Here is a 24233-nt window from a genome sequence, read left to right on the forward strand (position 1 = left end):
AATAGCCTGGGTAAGATGAGTTAACCATCCCCACATGGAGCTCCTGCTCAGGAGTTTATTCACTAACATTGTCCCATGCCTGAAGCAACGAGGCAGAGACCTTACAAGCAGTTTTTGTCACCGCATGTGCTTAATTCAGCCCTGGAAAAGATCAACTCCTGTGCACAAAAGGAGGCAGGACCTCCAGAAAACAGCATGCAGTTGTTTTAAGCCTAGAAATACAGGCAAGAAGTGTCACCTAACCTCAAATTTGGCATTCCCCGGCTTCTGAGTGTTCATATTCAGACTAAATACTCCGCTATTTAGATTGCTCATGACAAAAAGCAACATTTTGACACAGGTGTTAATTTTTCCCTTAAGAATGGTTAAATCCAACTAAACAGCATGCAATAAAGACTGCACATTTCCCCAGTAAAACTGAAGCTGTTTCTATTCCATACAATAAGCTCAGGAAGCAAAAGCCTATCTGCATGGTCTGAGGTCAGTCAGGCTGCAGATGGTTATTTTATACCTGAATATTAAAAACATGTGCTTTTCTGTAGAGGTTTTAGAGAACCTGAACCTGCTGGTGCTCAGCCTGTCCCATGGAATGCTGAACACCTTCAAACCCCAGTGACAGAGGACTCGCAGCATCTCAGAAGGGGTCAGGGCGCGCAGGACTGTAACTCCCTCTGATGAAAACATCCATTGTTTAGACAAGATGAGGAACATTTTTTCAAATTTCATCTTTAATCATTTCTTATTTACAAACTAATCCTAACAATGACGTGATGCAACCCCCGCCCCATTGGTTCCAGCCTCATAAGTCAAACATATTCCATCCGCAATGCTAATTAGTTTGTATTATAGCAAAAATGTTCTTAATAAACAGAAATGCAAAACGACTTCAGGGTTAACTTTTTAATTATGCAATAAGGCAATCACAATAACAGAGTCCTCAGGGGAAGCATTTTACTGTACATACACACACCGAATGGGTGCTCGACTCGTGGGGGCACGCTGCCCTAGGAGACGAATCGCAGCCCTGCTGCACAGGAATTGCTGACAGTGTTTTCAACAAGTCTCTGCATCACCAAGAATACTTTAACTCACCCTTTGACTTTACAAGAATAATTCTCTGTGTGTGTATAGAACAACAGCTAGAACAGGGCTGCAGTCTCAAGTGGAGTCTCCAAATCGCATTTTCATAGAACAGTTTGTGTTGGAAGGGACCTTAAAGCTCACCCAGCTCCAACCCCTGCCACAGGCAGGGACCCCTTCCACTGGAGCAGCTTGCTCCAAGCCCCTGTGTCCAACCTGGCCTTGAACACTGCCAGGGATGGGGCAGCCACAGCTTCTCTGGGCACCCTGGGCCAGCGCCTCAGCACCCTCACAGGGAAGAGCTTCTGCCGAAGAGCTCATCTCAGTCTCTCCTCTGGCAGGTTCAAGCCATTCCCCTTGGCCTGTCCCTACAGGCCCTTGTCCAAAGCCCCTCTTCAGGTTTCCCCTTTAGGCACTGGAGCTGCTCTAAGGTCTCCCCTTCAGGAGCCTTCTCTTCTCCAGGCTGACCCAGCCCAGCTCTCTCAGCCTCTCAACTGTTTTGATGGAAGCGTGTCAGGCTGACAAAGTCCAATACCAGGCAAGTCTCTCGCTTTGACTACTGAGCTGACACCAAATGGGAAGCTGTGCTGAATCCACCTTGAGGCTTATGTGCCACCCCCCACGAGCAGGGGTGACCCAGAAACCTCTGTTTGCAGAGCTATTAAGAAAAAAAAAGAGTTTCAATTTTTGGTTGGTTTTGGAAATTTGATTTTGACAAGAAATTAAAGATGTTACATAACCATGTCATTAGAGCATCATTCTGAGAGACTGTTTACTTAAAATGATCCGTTTGGGTTAAGAACATCTGGGATATTCCCTCTGGCTGTGTACAGCATTCTCTTGACCAGTAAAAGGATGTTAACAGTGCGCTGGTTTTGCAGCTTATCTCTTTATGAACATATTTATGCTCTGGCATAAATTTGAGAGGAGCCAGAAGCCAAAGAACCCATCCCTGGTGGCGTGCACCAAGCAGAGAGCAGGATGGTAACAATGCCAAACACAACACATTTTGCAAGCTACCAACATTGACCACGCGTCGCCGAGTGCCGTGTTCTCATGCAGGCATGTCACAATGAGAAAACAACATCTCTACAAGGGTAAAACAAACAGCACCCAGAATTTCTGAAAGCATTCTTCCAAAACTATTGCACTGGATCCGATTGCCTCATCCACAGGCCCAGAGGCCATTTGCACTTTTTTTATGTAACAGATGAAAGGATTACAGAAAGTCTGGGGCTGAATTTGGAACTAATGATGGGAAAATTCTTTTGTTAATCCCCCATCGCTCCCCACTGCTAGCAGACTACTAAGGCTGGAAAAAAACTGCTATCTCCTGGTACCCTGCTTCTACTTTGCTCATCAGTGCAAAATACTACGCTCAGGAGGTTTGAGAAGACCCATCAGCAGAGCCATAAAAGCTCCAGGATGGAGCTACACTAAAAATCTGAGCAGAGAGTGACATGAGACTTCAATTAAACCTTGGACACACTGCAATGAAATCAAAAGACGGGACTCATCTGCTCAGGGTGGGTGTCTGCAAAGCAGCCACCTCCACTGCACCCAGGCTTGCTTTAGGATCAGTGGGGAAAAACAGGCTTTTTCAGGCCAAGCTGAAGGGATCACCCCTGGGCAGTCCCTGCTGGTGTCTGGTGACTGCAGAGGGAGCTCGAAGAGATCACCCAGCATCACAGAATCATAGAACCCCAGACTGGTTTGGGTTGAAAGGGACCTTGAAGCTCGTCCAGCTCCAACCCCTGCCACGGGCAGGGACCCCTTCCACTGGAGCAGCTTGCTCCAAGCCCCTGTGTCCAACCTGGCCTTGAACACTGCCAGGGATGGGGCAGCCACAGCTTCTCTGGGCACCCTGGGCCAGCGCCTCAGCACCCTCACAGGGAAGAGCTTCTGCCTAAGAGCTCCTCTCAGTCTCCCCTTTGGCAGGTTCAAGCCATTCCCCTTGGCCTGTCCCTACAGGCCCTTGTCCCAAGCCCCTCTCCAGGTTTCCTGCAGCCCCTTTAGGCACTGGAGCTGCTCTCAGGTCTCCCCTTCAGGAGCCTTCTCTTCTCCAGGCTGACCCAGCCCAGCTCTCCCAGCCTGGCTCCAGAGCAGAGCTGCTTCAGCCCTCGCAGCATCTCTGTGCCCTCCCAAAGCACTGCAGGGAGCTCAGTGAGGCTGGCGGCACTCAGCCTGCCCCAGGGGAGGGACCAACCCCTCTGGGGAGCACAGCGACCGCTGCGGCCGGCCCTGCTGGCAGGACGCCCTCTTACCAACCTCCAGCACTGCTCCGCGCCACTGCCTGTGAGCCCACCAGGGAAGTAAAAATAGATACCACCAAGTAACCGCACTTCTAAAAGCAGAGTTGAATCATTTTTCAGTCATTTAACAAACACAAAAGAATTTACATGTACCAACTCTGCTCGAGAAGTAAACTTTGCATAATTAATCGGGATGCCTCCAATAGCCGGGCATCTGTGAATGCACAGCTACACCAACTGGCACCCAGGGGGAAATGCCTCTGGAGCAAGTATCTCCACTGAGCAGGGAGTCTGAGTTGGTAGGGGAAGGGAAAAAGCAGGTCTGAGTAACAACCTGTCTGGAAACTCAGTACAGTTACCCAGCTCCCTAAAGCCTGTTTCATCAGCTATCAGACGTCATCAGCCACTTCTGAATTAACACCAGAACATGCTGAAGGCACCTAATTAGTTGCAGAAGGTGGGAATGTCCAAAGCAGGTCAGGGAAGTGGAAGTCAAGTGTCTTGGTGAAATGGGGAGTTTGACGGCAAATTTGACTCAAATAAAAATAGCCATTGATGCAGCAGCTCCTGAAGATGAACTTCTCCTCCTGCCCCCCAGCACAGACGATGCCATTTTATCACTCAGCACTAGGAAGGAAAGAGATTCCAAGAACAGGGAAATTACAGGGCAGTTATCCTCATCAACAGTGACACGAGGTTGGCAGAGTGCCTGAGAAACCACTGTAGATACTTAAGCAGAGGACATAAAAGAAGATGTGCAAAGGGAAAGTAGCCCCTGGAAAATATTGCTGGCATTTCAGCTTTTCCAGTGTGCCAGCAGCAACAGAATACCCAACCATATCCCCTTGTATCCACACACACACACAAAAAAGGGATTGCCTGAAGCCAGAGAAAACATGGAAGTTCCACTCGCTCAGTGCTGATGAGCGATCTGGTCCCTTACCTAGAAGGGTCAGGCTAAATCCTCATCACTCAGTATGGAGCAGGCTTCCACAGGAAAGGTTTCCAGCTTTTGAGAAAAGAACAAGCTGCCTGTAGCTCCAGAAAGAGCTCACCTGAAAACATGAACAATTTTGCCCTGGACTATCTGTGAGCAAAACCAAACCGGCTTTCTTTGTGTTGTGTGTAAAAAGGAGGGTTAAGGCATTCCCAACTTCACAGCTGTCTCAAGGCTGCGGTGCTAGAAAAGGCTGGCACGGTCAGGCGGAAAGGCAATGCTACGACACACATTACCTTCAGGGTCGCAAAACCAGAGGGATTTGGAGAACCTTCCCCTATTCCCAACAGAGAGAAATGGGACACAGAGCATGTATTTTCCTGATGAGAAACCAAGGTTTCACAGAGAATGAGTGAACATGCACACGCTCCCCATCTGCTTTCTATTTAGAGCCAAAAAAAGCAATTAATAAAACTTTTTAATCAACAATTATTAGAAGGCTTTTGAAACAAAGATTTCTAATTGAAAATGTCTTTCCTCACACAAGGCAGAGGATCAAAATATGACAAGACCACTAAGCAGTTTCTCCCAGCTGCACAAACCATTTCTTAACCATCTTAAGACTAATAAACAAAGACATATTCTAGACATTTCATATCCCTCCTGGACTTAGCCATGTATTCAAGGCGAACATGAGAAAGCCGTCTTCTTACTTTACTCTTAGTTGGAATGGAGCTCCCAAGTAGTACACCACATTACACGGTTGTTAACACGGGAACCCCCTCATTCTGAGCATGCAGAGAAATACAAGGGGGAAAAATACAGGTCCAGGAAGAAGCCGATTTAAGCGTATCATTTATTACCAAGTAAAAGGACATTTACCTTCTCAGTGGTTAAGTACAACACAACCCAAGGATAAACCATATGGCTCAAGCCTTTGTGCAAGGGAGAAAGCTGGCAGGACTCCAAGGCTCTAATTGAACTATTACCATATTGTAAGGAATGAAAAGTCAGAAGACAGGAGGATCTGCTCTCCTAGGGCCAGTTTATGTCATGCGAACAATTAAGTGGGTAACAAAGCAAAGTGAACAGGAGAGCAACTCCACCATTTGGATACTGGCTCGTTTTAAAGAGAACAGGTACTCTTCTAGTTCAATATTGCATTTAATTTAATTTGATCCTACATTCAATGCCATGAAACCCTCCAAATCCAAATCCTTTGCAGCAAACAATACAACACTTCCTCAGTCACTGGGTCAAGACTTTTCCATTTAGTTAATAAGGAAAGACATGGAGTAAGAATGATCAAGTGAAACTCAGCAACACACAAAAAACCATCAAAACTGTCTTAAAACTGAAAAATGCCAAAATCAAGGACAGAAGTTTTGTGTTTTGTACAAATAATCACCAATCTTTTCTTTTAAAGGCAGGCTTGATAAAAATATTCCAAGTGTTAGCCATTACACATGCACAACAGGGTAAGTGGTGAAACACAATAAACTCACCAGGTCATGAACATGTAGAATCTGTAGTGGCTGTTTACACTGTCCTGTTACTTTGTGGGCAAAAAGCAGTGCAGTTGTGTGAATCACAACCTTAACACGAAAATGAGTCTCTGAATCTTGTTCTTACCATTCTGCTCATCCAGCTCATTCCCAATTTCCTGCCCCATTTGCTTTTGCCGAGATATGATTGAAGAAAGTGCATCGAGTCCAGCATCTTGTTCTGCACCAGAAAAAGAAAATAACATGAAAAACATTGCTGATATGCTAGGCTATGTACCGTAAAAATGAAGGGAAAGATCTAGTCTGTGCTTAAAGAGTTAAAATGGATTAAGAAAAATACATCAACACAACATGAAAATGAATCCTTATAGCAACAGCACTCAATGTGAATGATGGGTAATTAATTTGTCTGCTCTGGCTGGGACATTTAGCTGAGGGTCCCCCCACCAAAAAAAATCCAAGAAGTCAACATTCAGCTGTTACTCAATCCTATTTCTGGCACACACATAAGAGATCCCTGATTAGCCTTTTTCAATTTTCCAGGAAACTTTTAACACGAATAAAAGACAAACAGGTGATGCAAACACCAAAGAATTCAAATAGATTCTTAAGGCTGCAAGAGGATACAGAGTGCATGGAAGAGAGCCTGAGACACAGGGGGCACAGGGGCAGCTGAAGTTCCATGTGGTCCCACCAGCTCTGCAGACACTCCTTTATGAAGAACCTCAGCACCTCTGCTGCCCCAGACGGCAGGTTCCACACAGCCCCTGGGACAAGGAGAGCTGCAGGTTTTGCACTAAGCTGTCAAGAAGCAGGACAGGAAGAGCTGCTGGAGGCTGGACTGCTCTGACAAACTGCAGAGCAGAAATGCTGCACAGAGCATGACTGCAGGCTGGGAGCCAAAAATTGTGCAGGGTGGCCAGAGCACCCTTCCCTACAATGGGATACCCATGGGGTAGTCAAAAACTGGAGCCTGATGTTTCTCCTGGACCATGCTGTTCTCCTGAACTGTAGCTATAAATGTGGTTTCATGTGCAGACTGAAGTGGGCCTTATCTGGAGACTGATTTCATTTGATCACTTCCAAGAATTTAACTGCATAGAAATGACCTCATTAACTACCTCATGTCCTCGAGCCGAGGTTTGCCAACACTTCCAAAGTTACACATTCCTTACAGATGCTAAGGGTCAAAATCTAACAATCCTTTTTAGATTAGTTAATTCCTACCTTTGTCCAATTCAACAAGACACATAACATCTCCTAGCCTGAAGCCCAGCAGTAATGCCACCACACTCAGGGCAATTAATGAGACCCCCACTGAAAACCAAAACCATGAACATGGTCAAAATCAGGGATGCCCCGTAAGATCTTTCAAAACTTGATTTACAAAGAAGCTTTCAGTGAAGAATATTCATAGAATCCCAGACTGGTTTGGGTTGGAAGGGACCTTAAAGCTCACCCAGCTCCAACCCCTGCCACAGGCAGGGACACCTTCCACTGGAGCAGCTTGCTCCAAGCCCCTGTGTCCAACCTGGCCTTGAACACTGCCAGCGATGGGGCAGCCACAGCTTCTCTGGGCACCCTGTGCCAGCGCCTCAGCACCCTCACAGAAGAGCTTCTGTCTAATATTTCAAGCGCAATTCTGCTCCTGCAAATACAGAAAATAACCACCTGGAACGATGATGTTTGACATCTGTAGATAACAAAATTTCAGCCCAGGTTATTGCACTGACTTTCTAAGAAGGGCTCCTCTCAGAGAGGCAGTGATGCTTATAAAAACCAGAAAGACTCTTGTACCTTCTATGATCCTTCGCTGCTGCTGCCTGAGATCGTCACAGCCAAGCCCTCTGGTTTCCTCAGATTCTTCCAAGAGCCATGGGTTAGTGACACCTCGTTTGACCCCTCCCGTCATTAGGCTTGATCTGAAAATAACATCAGTAAATAATTTTCAACACAAACTCATCACCTAATCTGTGCTGTAAGACTTGCTGACAGAGGCGGAAGCAGAGATATTTGTTGCACTCCACGTGATTTTCTGCAATCATAGAAAAAATGAGACCAAAAGAATCCAACAATCTCCAATACCATTGCGCCCTGCAGGCTCTGTAACACCGCCTTAGGAGAGGTAAAGTAGGAAGAGAATTAATTTTGCAGCGAAAAATTAAGCTACACAGTGAAATATACACTATACATTGTTTAATATACCTATAATAAATATTGTTTGCACGTAGAACAGACAGCATTCAAAACTGCTAAAAAGCATTAGGGTTCTTGAGAATACACATATTATTGAGGTTATGTGCTGTGATAAAAACATAAGTAAAAAACATCTCTTTTTAGGAATACCTCTGCTATGGAGAGAGCCTGGAGAACAGTCCTTAAGAGGAGACCTTAGAGGAGCTCCCAGTGCCTAAAGGGGCTGCAGGAAACCTGGAGAGGGGCTTGGGACAAGGGCCTGTAGGGACAGGCCAAGGGGAATGGCTTTAACCTGCCAGAGGGGAGACTGAGATGAGCTCTTAGGCAGAAGCTCTTCCCTGTGAGGGTGCTGAGGCGCTGGCCCAGGGTGCCCAGAGAAGCTGTGGCTGCCCCATCCCTGGCAGTGTTCAAGGCCAGGTTGGACACAGGGGCTTGGAGCAAGCTGCTCCAGTGGAAGGGGTCCCTGCCTGTGGCAGGGGTTGGAGCGGGGTGAGCTTTAAGGTCCCTTCCAACCCAAACCAGTCTGGGATTCTATGAAACCACAGACTTACCAAAACACTGAGGTACAGCCTGAAAGCTTCCAACTGCAAAAGGATCAACATGTTAATACAGATGCAAATCAGGTGAAACTACTCATTTACTGCAATCCTGACCAAACCTAAGAAAGGAACATTTCTGCAACTCCAAATCTGCAGATGGACATCACACAGCTACTCTCCTGCACTTCCATCCTGGCAGCAACACAAGCAGGCACTCACTCTTAAATGAGTAGTCAGGCACTCACTCAGTCTTAAATGAGAGAATAATCAAGTTACGGGGTTTGTTTTAAAAGAGTTAGGACTTCTGTTGTTCGTGTTACAGACACTTCCTTGGCTATCGCAGAAAACAAGTTTTGCACGTCCAGGGCACATAAATTAACGTAGCAAAATGAAATGACACTTAAGTATTTTTCTCAATACCAGATTTGTGGTTTCTTCCTTTCAGCTTTTCATTAGATTCTCCTACAAGAACATCAGATGACGGATTCTGAGGCACTTGAACCCGAAACTGCAACTCAGATGTGGGACAGGAATCTCATTTTACCTTTACTCTGTTCTTTCCCAAAGCAATTTCACAAACCAGGCAAGGAGCGTTTTTAGGATCTCTCAAATTCTCCAAATGTTTTAATTACAATAAGACTTTTTTTTTTCTTTTTTTTTTTTTGTAATTTTGGTTTGGTTTCTGGTTTTGTGGTGGGTTTTTTGGGGGGGGATTGTGGTTTGTTGGGGTTTTGGGGGGAAGGGGGTTATTCTGTTTCGTTTTCTTTACATTGAGTCCAGGTCCCTTCTCCATGAGATAGACTGAAACACTTCACGGCACACGCACATATGCTCAAAATCACTCTGTGGTCCAAATCCTGTATCAGAAGAAGTTAACACCACACAAGCGTCAGTGGAGGAGCTGATGCACCCTGAGGATATCCAGAGGAATGACTGCAAGCTTACAGCAAGATCCAGAACTTGGGTCTAGGAGTTCTTTGAGCAATTACGGTGAACTGGAGACATCTCCTGGCCATGAGGGGATCAACACTGCTGAAAAATAATTCATCACCACGGGAGTTCTGGGCCATCCATAAATTACAGGCATATATGCCCTCATTTGTGTGCAGCACACTACACAGGTCATACTGCAGCCCCAGACAGATCCACTCAAGAACGCTCAACCTCTCCCCACTTAAAACTTTAAGATGTTCATTCAGCTTCACCTCGAGGTAATGGATTTACCAGAATCAAAAACCAAAAAAGGAATCCCAGAAGCCCAGGGTGGAAGGACCTCAAGAACCATCTGGTTCAACCTTTCCTGGCAAAACGTGACCAGACACGATGTCCCAGCACCCTGTCCAGCTGAATCTTAGAAGTGCTCAACACTGGGGTGTCCACCACTTCCCCATGGAGATTATTCCAATGGCTGATCGTTCTCTTTGTGAAAACTTTTCCTCTTGTGTTCAGTTGGAATGTCCCCAGGAGTAACTTGTGCCCATCAGCCCTCTTTTCCACATCACTCTCTGGAAAATGGGAGTCTCCATCTGCTTGGTAGCCACTCTTTAAATACTGAACATGGTGATGAGGTCTTCACTGAGCTTTCTTTTTCCAAGGCTGAACAAGCCCAGCTCTCTCAGCCTTTCCTCATACAGCTTCCCAGTCTTCAGATCATCTCTGTGGCCCCTTTCTGCATCCTTTCCAGCCTGTCAACATCTTTTCTTGGAGAGCAGGAACACAGTATTCCAGGTGCGGCCTCACAAGCACTCAGAGAGTGGGATTACTTTATTTTTTCATTTTTGCTACAGGACTAAAAAGCGCTTATTTTAAATCCCAACTTCTCACTTAAGTATCCCGATGGGGCTGGAACAGCCATGTGGAGCAGAACCCAGGCTGTGCCAGCGACCAGCTGGCCTCCAAGGGCAACATCCAGAAGAGGAGCTGGGATTCTTCCATATTCCAGTCCCCTGCACCTCCATTAAAGCTTACGTATTTATCGAGGCAGGGAGTCAGGCTTGATTAGACAGGTAGACACCCCTGAACTCCAGCTTTACACCTCACCTGGCTTTCTTCATTGTTTTAGGGGACTAAACACATCATTTTCTAGTCACGTGGCAACTTCTACCAGGCTCACAGATAAAGCAGAGGGCACACGAAGCTCTTTCCTTGCTGCAGAGAGCACAACCATTTCTGCCTGTTAAAGAAAACAGCCAAGGCAAGCAAAATGGAAATAATCTGCACCACTCGCTGTCTCCCTCCCCCCAGTAACCTGCCCTATTCCTGTAGGTTGGGTCATGACAACTAGTCTGCTTGTTACAATAATCTTTTTGACATGTTTGGTAACTACCTTCCCGCACAACACAGCAGAACTTCCTACCTCCTCTGATCTTAACCACGTCTCGCTTTGGTGGTGTGAAGATTAAAGCTTATCCAATTAGCCACCCACTGCCTCCGCCAAGTTAATCACGTAAATCTTTGAAAGCGCCACAGAGCAGTGGAGTGTGCAGATAGCTTTTGATTATAGGAGCAGATTTAACTAATTACGAGGCTTAGCAATGCACCCAAGTATAAAAGATGATGGGGTTTTAAATCAGGGAGCTATGTCACTGCTGAACAAGGGAGGGCTTATCTTCCCAAAGGCATTGTTTCACTGATAATTCTTATAAAACTTCCCAAGTAACTTAGATTAGTCAACCAGCACTTACTTTAGACCAAGGCCACACATCAAGGCTTACGGCTTTAGAAGACTGATCAGCAAGACTGAATTTTAAACAAAACCTGGGTCATATGACAATTGGTTGGATGATCACTTGAACATTCCCTTAATGATACAGTTATACAGGGGGGCTCTTTGAAGTGTCCAGGGCACCCCAGCTTGGCTTCACAGGTCAGTCTCCAAGGTGATGGCAAAGAAGCAGGGGGATTCTCTCACTTATGATTCAATTGCTCACAGTGGCAGGCAGTGGACTTTAGGAAGCTCCAAACTAGTAAATAAAATAAGAACTTTAACAAACAAAACACAAGCTCTCTCCCCCTCCAAAAAAACCTAAGAGAAGCCATACGAGTGCAAGCACTTCCAAATCCCCTCTAGGTATCTTCCCAGGTGGAGGCTCCCGCTGGAAGCCTGCAGAAGGGGCAGCATTCCCTGCAGCTGGCAGAGGACTTCCTTGGCTTCCCTCAAATAAGAACTGGTGTTCTCATGTTCAAGGAAATGCCATGTTCCTCTTGATACCATTCACTACTGGTCCCAGTGGCTTCAAAGACTGGAAGCTGCACAAGCCAGCTCCACGCGGGACACCACGCAGTGATGTGCAGGACACAGTGACCTCAGTGTGGCCAGCAGATCAGTGAAGTGACAATCCTTCTGCACCGGGCACTGATGAGGCTGCACCTTAAATCCTGTCCTTTCTACACCATCCCTTACTTTCAGTACAAGGTTAGACATAGCACAATACTAAATACATCATAGAACAGCTTATATAGTCTTCATTAAAACATTCTCACCCCTACAAGCCCACTTGCACTCTTCAGGAATTTGAGAACTGTAAGAAAGAAGAATTCTTTCTAGAATCGGAACGGGTTGGGTTGGAAGAGACCTTAAAGCATGGTGTGCAATCAATGGGGATTTCTGCCCCATTCTTCTCCCATCTGTTACAATAACCTGCACAGATCTCTTTCAAAGGAGAGAAAAGGGGAGAAGATACTGAAGTTACCTATTGAAAACTAATTAAAGAAAATTTAACTGACCCTACTCAAGCGAAGCCACGGAAACAGCACAACCTTTCCCCTGGAAAATTCCAGTTGCATCTTAATTAAGGCCGACAACGCCGGAAGGTGAACTAAAGCTATAGCAAAGTAATGTAGCGTCCTGCCCTGTGTTCTAGCCCAAGTTGTCAGTTAGGATAAATACTAAGAGCATTAAGGCCACTGTACTTCACAATCAGAAATAGCTTTACAGCAGTTTTCAAAGGATGTAAAACTCACTGAATGGTGACCAAATATAAACGAAGATTAATTCTAGTGAAACCCTCACAGCTATAGGCCATGGGGACAATAAATATGTGATCAGTGGTGCAAGAAGGTTAATGAAAGCAATGACGGCTGGAAGGAAAAAGACTTCTGAAAATGTGTGCTGTCACATCAGAGCTGGATTAGATATAGAAAGCCAATACAAAACCAGAGAGAAGTGTCACTGCTAGAACTTAATCAAACAACATGCACTGATTTTTCTAATGCAGTGGGAAAAGCTGGCTTTCAGACTTCAGACACATGGAACAGTGGCCTTTGCCACTGACTGAAATCCAAAGCAGGCTGTTCCAGAGGTCTGCACCAATTCTAGAGAAAACCAGTGCTGTAAATAGCAGCTTAACCCTATCAGAAGCTGTTGCCTTCTGTCCCTGCAAGCAGTGGGGCAGGCAGGGAGATGAGCTCTGTCCCCGCGCACCCACATGTGGACCAGGCTCAGGCTAGGCAGGTCTGACTCACTGGCACAGGATTCAGGCCCTGGTTATGTCTCTGCCTGTACCACTACAAACAAGACCTACAAGGGAGAATATGGAAGGGATGTGAATTCACCAGACAGAGAATATTTGGCATAGTTTTATCCATTTTTAATTAAAGAAGTTAAAAGAGAACTATAAAACTTCAAGCCTTGTAAAACCAGCAAATAAATACTGTCTCTGATGTTATCTGGTGCTGGAAAACACTGGTTTTCCTGGTCATTTCTAACGGAGCTTGAAATATCACAAGGTTTTGGACATCTGCCTCAACACCTTGACACCCGAGCAGCTCTAGGTGAACTCCTCACCCTCCGTCTGCCCCACAGCAGCAACACACCAATGCTGCATGGCCTCAGCTGCAAGGCCACGCTCCAGAAGGTCACATCCATTTATGGACTGCTCAGAGCAGGAGTCTCACAAGAGCCTTCTTACATCATGAGTCCCTAATGACATTTTGCCCAATGCTATTTCACATGTTTTGGTTGACTGTGATAGGTGTAAGAGCCAGAATCAACCCATCACCTGGACTTGCGCTGCACCCTGAAAAATCATGGAATGGTTTGAGTTGGAAGGGACCTTAAAGCTCATCCAGTCCCAACCCCTGCCATGGGCAGGGACACCTTCCACTACAGCAGGTTGCTCCAAGCCCCGTCCAACCTGGCCATCCCTCGCACACCTCCATGGCCTCCTCTGGACTCACTCCAACAGCTCCACATCCCTCTTGTGCTGTTGCTCCAGACACAGGACTGCAGGGGGGTTCTTCCTAGAGTGCAGTAGATGGGCAGAATCCCCTCCCTGAGGTGCTGCTCACACTCTGAGGGTACAGCACAGCACACGGGGGCGTTCTGGGCTGCCAGCACAGCCAAACCCAGCCAACTTGCAGAATGCCAAACCTAGAGCTGTCACTGGGTTCAAAGTCCACAGTTTCACTGTCTGCAGCAGGCCTTGCACTGACGTTTGGTTACACAAAGGTAACACACCACAAAGGGAAACATGTGCTTCGGCTGCACCACACACCACACTGGAGAACAAAAGCAAGCAGAACAAAACCTCTACACCATGTTACTGAAGAGGCCCTCATGAAACATGAATACACATGTGAGTACAGGAAACTTTGAGTATCTCTTATATGTGCTCCAAGAAACACAAAGTAAACAACCTAGTAAAAAAGTCTTAATTTCAACACTCATAGTGGGACACAATGCTCACATTGGTACCCAGGTTTTCACTCTACAATAGCCTCAAAACTGCCTTCTGCCCTTTTCAAGAGCACAGCACTGAGAAGAGACTGGTTCTCAAAGATCATCAGAGAAAAGATGTATCTCTTCAGAACTTCAGAGTTCAGAACACATGGAGTTTTGTTTTGTCCTAAAGAGACCTATGAAAGCTGACATACTCCAGAAAGGTGAGAAACTTTCTCAGGAATGCTCTAACACTCACCCTTCCACAAATAACCTTCCATGCGTATCAAATTCAACACCGTGTATATGGTCAGGAACAGGTCCAGTGAATGGAGTGCTTTAGGAAATGCCTCCCACTTAGAAGTACAAGCTAAAAATTTGCAAAATGATGTGTTTCTGTCACATGGCCCTGCTGCAGAAGAACAGTTGCTCTCTTCAGAGGCAGAGCTCACTGTAGCACAGGGCAGCAGAGGTGAGGAAGGTCCGCTCAGTCGCATTGTGTGACCCAGACCACACACACAGCACCATGCAGGGCACGAAGGGCAGAGCACAGCCCCTTGCATGACCCACAGCCAGACTAAAACCTCTGCCTGCTGCATCAAAGCTTCCCCCACATCAATAAAATAGGTGCCTGGGCCCAACAGCTGCGATTCATACAAGGCTTACAAGAACATATACTGACATTTTTTAAAATATGAGGCTTTAAACTAAAGATTTACCAGTTACAGCTTACACTCAAGAGCCATTTCATTGACCGTGGAAGTACAGCAAGCTCTGCAAACTCAGAGACTCAGCTCCACTTCTCTTCTGCACCTGCTTGTGCAAGTTCAGAGGAGGTCAGAGATGCTGCAAGGACCGGAGCAGCTCTGGTATGGAGCCAGTCTGAGAGAGCTGGGCTGGTTCAGCCTGGAGAAGAGAAGGCTCCTGAAGGGGAGACCTGAGAGCAGCTCCAGTGCCTAAAGGGGCTACAGGAAACCTGGAGAGGGGCTTGGGACAAGGGCCCGTAGGGACAGGCCAAGGGGAATGGCTTTAACCTGCCCGAGGGGAGACTGAGATGAGCTCTTAGGCAGAAGCTCTTCCCTGTGAGGGTGCTGAGGCGCTGGCACAGGGTGCCCAGAGAAGCTGTGGCTGCCCCATCCCTGGCAGTGTTCAAGGCCAGGTTGGACACAGGGGCTTGGAGCAAGCTGCTCCAGTGGAAGGGGTCCCTGCCCGTGCAGGGGTTGGAGCTGGATGAGCTTTAAGGTCCCTTCCAACCCAAACCACTCTGTGATTTTGTGGTATGATACCATTACTGAAAAAACCATGTGATTTCTAAGCAAATGAAACCGCAGTTTGCTACATGTACATGAGCTCAATGGATGCCATTTATCATTCTGTTCAGACGCACTCAAAGCACAATCACATTGCTCGCTTGAGGCAACAGTGCTGTACCTTATCACATCTGGTTCTGTGCCTTCATTCTTGTAAGATGCCTGAAGTTGTTTCTGTCGTGTGAGAAGATCATCCACCAAATTCTGCCTCCTGTCCCCCTCCAGCTGTGTGCTGAGGATACTTGGTTAAGGACCAAACTTAAAAACACTTAAAAGTTTTATTACATAAAATACTGTTACACATTCTTAAAATAAATCAGACCTCCTGATCATCAGAATTAACTACAGTAACTATTTTAACCCAAAAAAAGGCTGCAACATCTAAGAGAAGGACAGGTCATATTTTTCTGAACAAAATCTGCAGTTATTCTAAATGTGTTTCTGGTTTACATATGTCAAAGAAGAAGTTTCATGCAGGATCACAGAGTGATTTTCAGGCCACCATCTCAAAGTAATGATAGAGCAGGAAGGCTATTTGTTGCTAAATTAGCATGAGGATTATGAACTGCATTTCCCCCTCCAAAATCCAACATAATTTTTCTTTCATTAATGTAATGCATTCAATCTCTTCTATAACACTGACAATGTGTAACAGTGCTGCACTGATTAAGTTCAGGGGAGGATGAGTCTTAAAAGAGCTCCAACTTACACTATGATCGTATCAAGAGGGCAGGGCCAAACAGAACAGAGCTTTTAAAGTCAGGAGGGTATTCACATCTTACTTCACTGGAGGCTCAATACACAGACCAGGTGAGCAGCTCCCAGCCAAGTGCTCAGTAAACAAAAATTTACTGTTGCATGTTTCCATTTGAAATTCATCAGCAGAACACCTCAAAAGCCACTGACAGCAGAAAAACAATCCATGCTGTGCCTCTGAAAGACAAGACGCCCTAAAGTGCTGCAGCTTCCACAAGGGACCTGTGTTTGCTTATTTTAAGTAATCTTAGTGACATTCTGAAGGACTAACTCTCTTCCAAGTACTGTTGAATAGATTATGCAATAGCTGAACTGATTTGTGTCTGTTTTCTGCCACAATATTTGTCTGCTTGAGAGCATTCCCTGGACAGGAAAGTTTTACCCCTAGTCATCAGCACAGTTCGCAGGGGCCTGTGCTCAAAAGGGATTTCTGCTGTAGCAAGCTTGAAATTAAACACTCATTCATTAAACCAGATTGCTGCTGAATACCTTCAGGGATAGAGGTGTGCTTCTTTGACTCCTTATCCTTCCAGCATTTGGAAAAAGCAGCAAATTCAAACCATGCCCCAGGGTAACACTGCTAGGAGAAAACCTGTGATTTCTTCCTAAGGCCTGTTTTAAAGCATTTTGACACCATTCTGAAGATGCAGGTCCACTGCTCCTTAAGCCAGTCTAAGTCAGGGCTGCCACATCCCTGCCCACACCCTGAACAGAGCTTCATCCTTCCTTTCTGCCCTAGCACCCTGCAGGCAGCAACTGCACCAAGAGGTGCACATTTTCTGCTAGAGGAGTGAGCTGAGCTCAGAAAGCAGATCAGCAATGCTGGCACAGCACACAGGCAAGGCAAGGCAATGGCAGCTCTGAGGTTATTCAGATCATGTCGTTAAGCTCCTCTCCAACACAACCATATCCAAAGCCAGCCTCATGCCCACCACACCAGGTGCCATGAGGCTCCCAACCCTTCTTGCACTATAGCTGCAATGAAAATATTCAACAGGAGCACAGACAAAGTTCTAGTGACAAAGTCTAAAACCGGAATGAGGAAAAAACCCGAACTGTGTGGCAGAGCCATTACAGCCTATTTTTTCCACTCTCTCCCACAATCCAGAAAGGTCAGCGAGTTGATGTTTACACAGATACATTTGGTGTGTTGATACGGCCCGAAGCAGTAAGTCCTTCAGCTGATCAATCTTCTCTTGGAGATTCTGCAGCGATGACCTGATAATCACATTGAGCTGAAGGGGAAGAGAAAAAAGTTTTTTCAGTTGGAGTTATACTTGCATAAAATTTCATACTACTACATGCAGGTGACACCACATTTAACTTCAGCTGTACTGGTGTGAAGGACTCCATTCCAAACCAAGAAAGCCTGACTTAGAGCCACAGGGGACCGGCACAGCCAACTGGTTTGGACTGCCTAGAAAATAATGAGATAAACAGTGCTGGTTTCACAAACACAATTCTAATGCATGAATGCTGTTTAATATGGAGAGCTTTCTTTCAAGTCTTTATAAACATACTCCTTTGTACGGGCAAAACATTTCAGCACACTAATATTTTCCAGTTAGTTTTCCAGTTCTTTCTTCTGATCTTTCATACAAATACATGCAGCAGCTTCTCCTGCCACCAAGTTTCTTTCCCAGCTCCCCAATTAAAGGGAAGGTTACCACAGGTTCAGACATGCCCTCCACTGAACTCCTCCAAATTTTACACTAAAGATCCCACAAGAAATTCAGATTTTCTCCGCTTCCCTTCTCAGCAGCACCTGATCCTGGACCCTCCCTCACAACTGACCTGCTCCACATTCGGATGAGTTTGTTCTTACTAAAAACATAGTTAAGTCATTCACATTCTTCCCTGCTGCAAGCAAACCCGAGGCTTGCAGGAATCCTCCTCTTCCTCCTCTCTGCCCACCCATTCCCAACTTAGGCTGAAATAATCCTCTGGGTTTTTCCTCCTCAAATGTTATTTCTTTTCATTACAGTTATGTAGAACATACTAGGAAAAAACACTGTAACTGCAATGAACTATGCAAGCAATCCTAATTAAGACTTTATGTGCTTCTTGTTTACAAGACATCAGCCTTCAGATGCTCTGTGTTATGAACGCTAACAGAGCAGGAATATTTCCTTTGACTTGCCCTCTTGAAGATGCAGAGGCAGCAGCCAGACACCAACGTCTCTCCGAGCTGTCACTGTGCTGCAAGGATCCATTAGCTGAACTGCACTGATACTGCACAGGGCTGGAGCAGGAGAGCCTCAAACCCCTGACAACACCAGAAGACGAAATCCCTGACTCAGTGACACTCGTTCTCAAACACTGCCAAATACGACGACAGGAAGCAGATGCAACCACACTGAGACAGCCTTGTGAGTACGGAGCCAAGATCCAGACCCAAAGCAGCTGAACACTATGGCAGCATTTCCAAAGCCATGGTGAGGTGTATATGCTTTTAGGGCAGTTGGAGCCACTGCACATCCTCTAGCTCTGCAAGCAGGTAATAAAAGGTCTTCACATTTCACAAGTACTCACGGCCAGGTGGAAAATGATGCGTTTAACAAACCCAGCACAGCAAAGTAACATCAAGGTGTATGTGTCTAACACATGGCCACCCACTACGCCTCTGGCCAAAAACTGCAGTGTTCTAACTAAAGATTTTGCTTCCATTTGAGAAACAAAAGAAAAGGAAAGAGAAACCAATGGGAGTTGTAAGATCAGCTCAATAGAGCAACCCACCACCAGTGAAGTGCTGCTGGAAATCTTCCCCTACAGGGTTTTGGGTTTTTTTCCATTTTAAATATTATCCTCTGTTTTTTGCTCAGCAGAAGGTGTTTTTAGCTATGCTCATGGCAAAATACTATGAAAAGAAAAACTTGTTTACATTCTCCCTGCGAGGCAAATGTTGTACAAACACTTTTTCCTCCGTTAAAATATTCAGGAGTCACAGAACGTGACTGCTCAGCTGTGGGTTTCTCAACATGCATGTCTGTTATGAAAACAACCCTCTTATTGTTGGAAACTTGTTTATAGTAGAATCACACACTGGCAAATATTCATCTTTAATTGTTAATGGATTAAAGGCAAACCAGGCTCGGAAAACACAGGGCATGGAACAAATGATTTTATGAAGAAATAAGTCAACCATGTAATGTTTCCATAAAACACAACCTCAGAGAGCTACAGGACAAGAAGGGTTTCAAACAGCCCCAATACGATATTAAGTTAGAGGGTTGGGGAACGCAGCACCAGCTGCAATGATGTAAATTGAGGACTTTGTGCCCTATGAACACAGACACATGAAACAACAAACATTTAATTAGTCTTCTGTTGCTTGAGTGTATCTGTACAATATCTAATTACTTGGGCATCTCAAAAGCAGGGCGTTGAACCACCACCTCGAAACACTCCTCTCGATTCTACTGCTGGAGAAAATATTTTCCCCAAATTCCACCTATTCGGGCCTCCTGAAACCTCTTTTCACTTCATGCCAAATTGGGGCATTCATTAAAGAGCGGATTATTGGACAAAGCCTATGCAGTTTTCTTCAATGCATTTGCAAAGGAAGTATTTCCAAAAGGACATTTGATGTTAAGAGCTATCAGCAGAGACTGGCAAAGAAGAGTCAGTGATCACACAGCACATTACAATCCTGCTATAGAGAGGGACAGAGCCTACAAAATAAATCAGTGGGCTTTTAATTATGCAAATCATTACAGAAGACCAATTCAAGGGCTCACATGCCTTTTCCACTTAAGGCAGTCACACGAGAAGTTAATGACATGATCCTCAGTGGGTGCAATCAAGCAGGCTCCTACGCTTCTGGAGGGGAAGAATGAGACTTTTCGTCCTAAAGAAAGCACGCTCCTGAGAATCTTCTTATTTAATTGTTTTTAATGGGAAGTGTGAAAAGGTGAAGACCACTGTATTTCTGGGTGAGCTCTAACTTTTTGCTTCTCGTTCATATTTAACTCCAGGCTTACCTTTTGTTAGAAATGTAGCTTTAAAAAGCTGAAAAATTAATGTTTCATCTGATTTACAACCACTACAGAAAGGAAGCAGGCCAGCCTTGTGGGGAAAAAACTACCTACGCAATACCTGCACAGAAGGGAGTACACAGAAGCTGATGTGCATCCCAACATCTCTTAGATTCAGGATGTCTGAAACAGTTCTGCTCCTGGCAGCCACATCCCTGACCCATCAGCAGTGCGTGCCCAACAGCTTTTCCTTCTCTCTTTTTGTGAAACCAGCATCACTGCATGCACAAAAGATTCATTAGTGTTAAACCCAAGATTACTGCTGTGACACTGAAAAGCCACCTTTAATTTAGAAACCGTATTCTTGTTTCCTTTATGAAAATCTCGAAGAACATACCATTAATACTAGGTTCTTGCCACCAAATAGAACTTTTCATCTGAGGATTCCCAGCGGGCAGCAATGACGGGCACAGCCCAGGCCCTGGACCGAGGCAGGCAGCAGAGCGTCCCCTTCCCGCAACGCACCTTCCAGGCAGCGCCAGCTCTCCTTTGCGGCAAGGAAGGGGCGGGTTCAGAACTGAGCTTCCTCAACACATCCAGCTCCTGCCAATGTAATGTTCGACCAGTACTGCACAGAATCATGGAATTATTTGGGCTGCAGGGACCTTAAAGCTCATCCAGTTCCGACCCCTGCCACGGGCAGGGACACCTTCCACTAGAGCAGCTTGCTCCGAGCCCCGTCCTTGAACACAGCCTTGAACACTGCCAAGGACGGGCCATTTAGAACAGCTAAAAACAAAACCTGGTTAACAGTGTGCTTTCACAAAGCCCGGAGCCGCCGGCAGAGGAGTACCTTGGCCGAGCTTTCCCCGTTCCTCTGGTACCGGTTCCGCTCCTGGATTTTCTCGGCGACCTCCTGGGCGACCTGGCAAGTGGCATCGTACAGCGAGAGCCTGCGAGCGAGAGCACCGCATGAGGCCCGGCCCCTGCCCGGCTTCTCTCTCCCCACCCCTAGCATGGACCTCGGCCTTGCTCTGCGGGGCAGCCGCGTGGTGCGCCCCAGAGCGGGGAGAAGGCTCCAGCACACCGGGAACTGCCCTGCAGGGAGGTGTGCTCCCCCGCCCGCCGCGCAGGGGCAGTCCTCGGCCCGTCGCAGCAGGCACCACCGAGCGCTGCTCTCCGGCAGCGGGGGTGCCGGGCCCGGCTCGCAGCCGCAGCGGGCGGCAGAGCACCCCCGGGAGCAGGCATTGCTGGGGGTGCCGAGGGAACAGACCCAGCCCGCGGCACCGCGGCCCGGCGCTCACCAGCGGTCCGGAGCCATCGCCGCCAGCACGGGAGCCCCGCGCTTCCGGATCGGGTCACGTGACAACGGCGCCCGCCGAGGCCCAAACCTCTCCGAGCGCAGGCACCGGGCGAGAGATGGGGATACAAGGGCGGACTGTGGGGGTGCGATGTAGAGGTGCAGAGTGCACATATGGAGAGATGCAGGAATGTAGGGTACATGGTGAACAGGGCAGGAGTGCAGAGGTGCAGGATGCAGAGGTGCACGATGGAGAGAAGCAGGGTGCAGAGCTGCAGGTCCCATGGTACAGGGTTGATGGTGCAAAGGTGCTGGGTGGGAGCCGTGGCTGTCCCCAGCCTTGTCCTGGCCCTCCCGCTGTTCTTGCCCAGGGGACCCCTTGCCCTGCCTGGTCCCAGCCATGCCATGGCCCCACTGGGCTGTCCCCAGTGCTGCAGGCCCCGGTTGTAGCACTGGGGCTGCTGCGCAAGGCCAGGGTGAGGGGCAGAGCCCTCACAAGCACCAACCCCTCATTCCCAGGTATCTCCTGCACTGGCTGCATCTCCATGGCATCTCCTTTAATCTACAGCCAGGGTCCCTTTGGAAACCTCTGGCATCTCCTGGGGGCTGATGGAACCCCCTGAGTATTTGATGCTTTTCCTAAAGCCCGGGGGGGGGTTGGGATTTTGGGAGCACATAGTTGGTGATGCTGGGGATGGACAAACGCCAGGGCACCAGGCTGGTCCCAGGGTGCCACACTCCTCCAGCTTTGCTATTGAGGAAGAAGGAAATTCTTTGTATTCCAAATTTTCCATGTCAACAGCAAGCTTTGAACTTGGTGGCAGCTCCTCAGTGCACCAAGCGTCTCTTGCATGCAGCTTGCACCTGACTCAGGTGACTCACAGAATCAGCTCAGTTGGAAAAGGCCTTTAAGATAATCAACTCAAATCATTCCCCCAGCACTGGCAAGGCCACCACTAACCCATGGCACTGGGGGCCTCATCTACACAGGTTCTGGACACCACCTAGGAAAATGCCATTGGCGCACCTGTGTGTTGCTGTTGCGGTAAGAATATGGTCTGGATTAAAATGTACAGCTGTAAGCATGGCAGCAGGGTAGCCTGCACCCAAACAGGGCCAGGGGAGCTTTGGTACCGTGGGTTGGAGAACAACTGGAACAGAGAAAACCAGGAGGCAGAGGAAGCGTGGGTACACAGCCAGTGTTTGCCAGGCCTGGGTATCCCTGCACTTGCAGGGACCTGGGAATGGTAGGAGAACGCTTGGGCCAGGAGCAAAACTGCATCCAAACCCATTGTGTCTTCCTGATTTTCCAGGAGCTCTTTTTCATCTTGCAGAGAAGCACAAAATACACTGGAAGATGCAAAGATCCAGCCCAACAACCAGCCTGGCTGCTTGGTACTAGGGCAGTTTTCCCAGTCCCTGTAATTCTGTGCGGTGACAGCCCTGGGTGTCTGAGCAGTTTATTTCTGAGCAGTGAAGTCTGGAGGGACAAGACGAGTGCTGGGAATTGGGAATCAATGCACGGCATCCCAGCAGTGTTATCCCTGTGTTACTGCATGCCAGGATCCCCATAGTGAGACACAAGCTCAGACAGGAGTGGACTCTCCTGTGGAAGAAGTTGGGGTTTTGCTGTGTCAGGGTAATAGCAGCCTAACAGGGGAGGATGAGGAGGCTCCGCACCTGATGCCCCAGCGGTCACCCCTGGACCAAGCCCTGGACCCACCCTGAGCACAGCAACAGCCCAGAGCTCCGTCTTTCCACGGCTGGTTAGCAGCACCCCATTCCCTTTCCCTTTCATTCCCTTTTCCCTTTCCCTTTCCCTTTCCCTTTTCCATTTCCCTTTCCATTTCCCTTTCCCTTTCCCTTTCCTTTCCCTTTCCCTTTCCCTTTCCCTTTTCCCTTTCCCCTTTCCCTTTCCCCTTTCCCTTTCCCCTTTCCCTTTCCCTTTCCCCTTTCCCTTTCCCCTTCCCTTTCCCTTTCCCTTTTCCCTTCCCTTTCCCTTTTCCCTTTCCCTTTCCCTTTCCCTTTCCCTTTTCCCTTTCCCTTTTCCCTTTTCCATTTCCCTTCCCTTTCCCTTTCCCTTTTCCCTTTCCCTTTCCCTTTCCCTTTTCCCTTTCCCCTTCCTTTCCCCTTTCCCTTTCCCCTTTCCCTTTCCCTTTCCCCTTTCCCTTTCCCCTTTCCCTTTCCCTTTCCCTTTCCCTTCCCTTTCCCTTTTCCCTTTCCCTTTTCCCTTCCCTTTTCCCTTTCCCTTTCCCTTTTCCCTTTTCCCTTTCCCTTTTCCCTTTCCCTTTTCCCTTTCCCTTTTCCCTTTCCCTTTTCCCTTTCCCTTTCCCTTTCCCTTTTCCCTTTTCCCTTTCCCTTTTCCCTTCCCTTTTCCCTTTCCCTTTTCCCTTTCCCTTTTCCATTTCCCTTTTCCATTTCCCTTTCCCTTTTCCCTTCCCTTTCCCTTTCCCTTTCCCTTTCCCTTTCCCTTTCCCCTTTCCCTTTCCCCTTTCCCTTTCCCTTCCCCTTTCCCTTTCCCTTTCCCTTTCCCTTTCCCTTTCCCTTTCCCTTTTCCCTTCCCTTTCCCTTTCCCTTTCCCTTTTCCCTTTCCCTTTCCCTTTCCCTTTTCCCTTTCCCTTTCCCTTTCCCTTGTCCCTTTCCCTTTCCCTTTCCCTTTTCCCTTTTCCCTTTCCCTTTTCCCTTTCCTTTCCCTTTCCCTTTTCCCTTTCCCTTTCCCTTCCCT

At 47.2% G+C, this 24233-nt stretch overlaps 1 protein-coding gene across 1 annotated transcript in view; it reads right to left on the reverse strand.

The window, feature by feature from the left end:
• Positions 1-21226, reverse strand: part of STX8 (syntaxin 8) — a gene marked incomplete at its 5' end in the record, with an annotated part of 99797 nt that extends 78571 nt beyond the window's left edge. The window contains 5 exons of the mRNA XM_080629260.1: positions 5902-5994; positions 7572-7696; positions 15600-15710; positions 17375-17469; positions 21062-21226. Of these exons, the coding sequence (XP_080485386.1) occupies positions 5902-5994; positions 7572-7696; positions 15600-15710; positions 17375-17469; positions 21062-21226 (589 nt within the window). The remainder of the gene's footprint in view (positions 1-5901; positions 5995-7571; positions 7697-15599; positions 15711-17374; positions 17470-21061) is intronic.
• Positions 21227-24233: the final 3007 nt, after the last annotated feature.

The sequence above is a fragment of the Psittacula echo genome (genome assembly GCF_963264785.1).
Source record: "Psittacula echo genome assembly, chromosome: 14".
Classification (NCBI taxonomy): Eukaryota; Metazoa; Chordata; class Aves; order Psittaciformes; family Psittacidae; genus Psittacula; species Psittacula echo.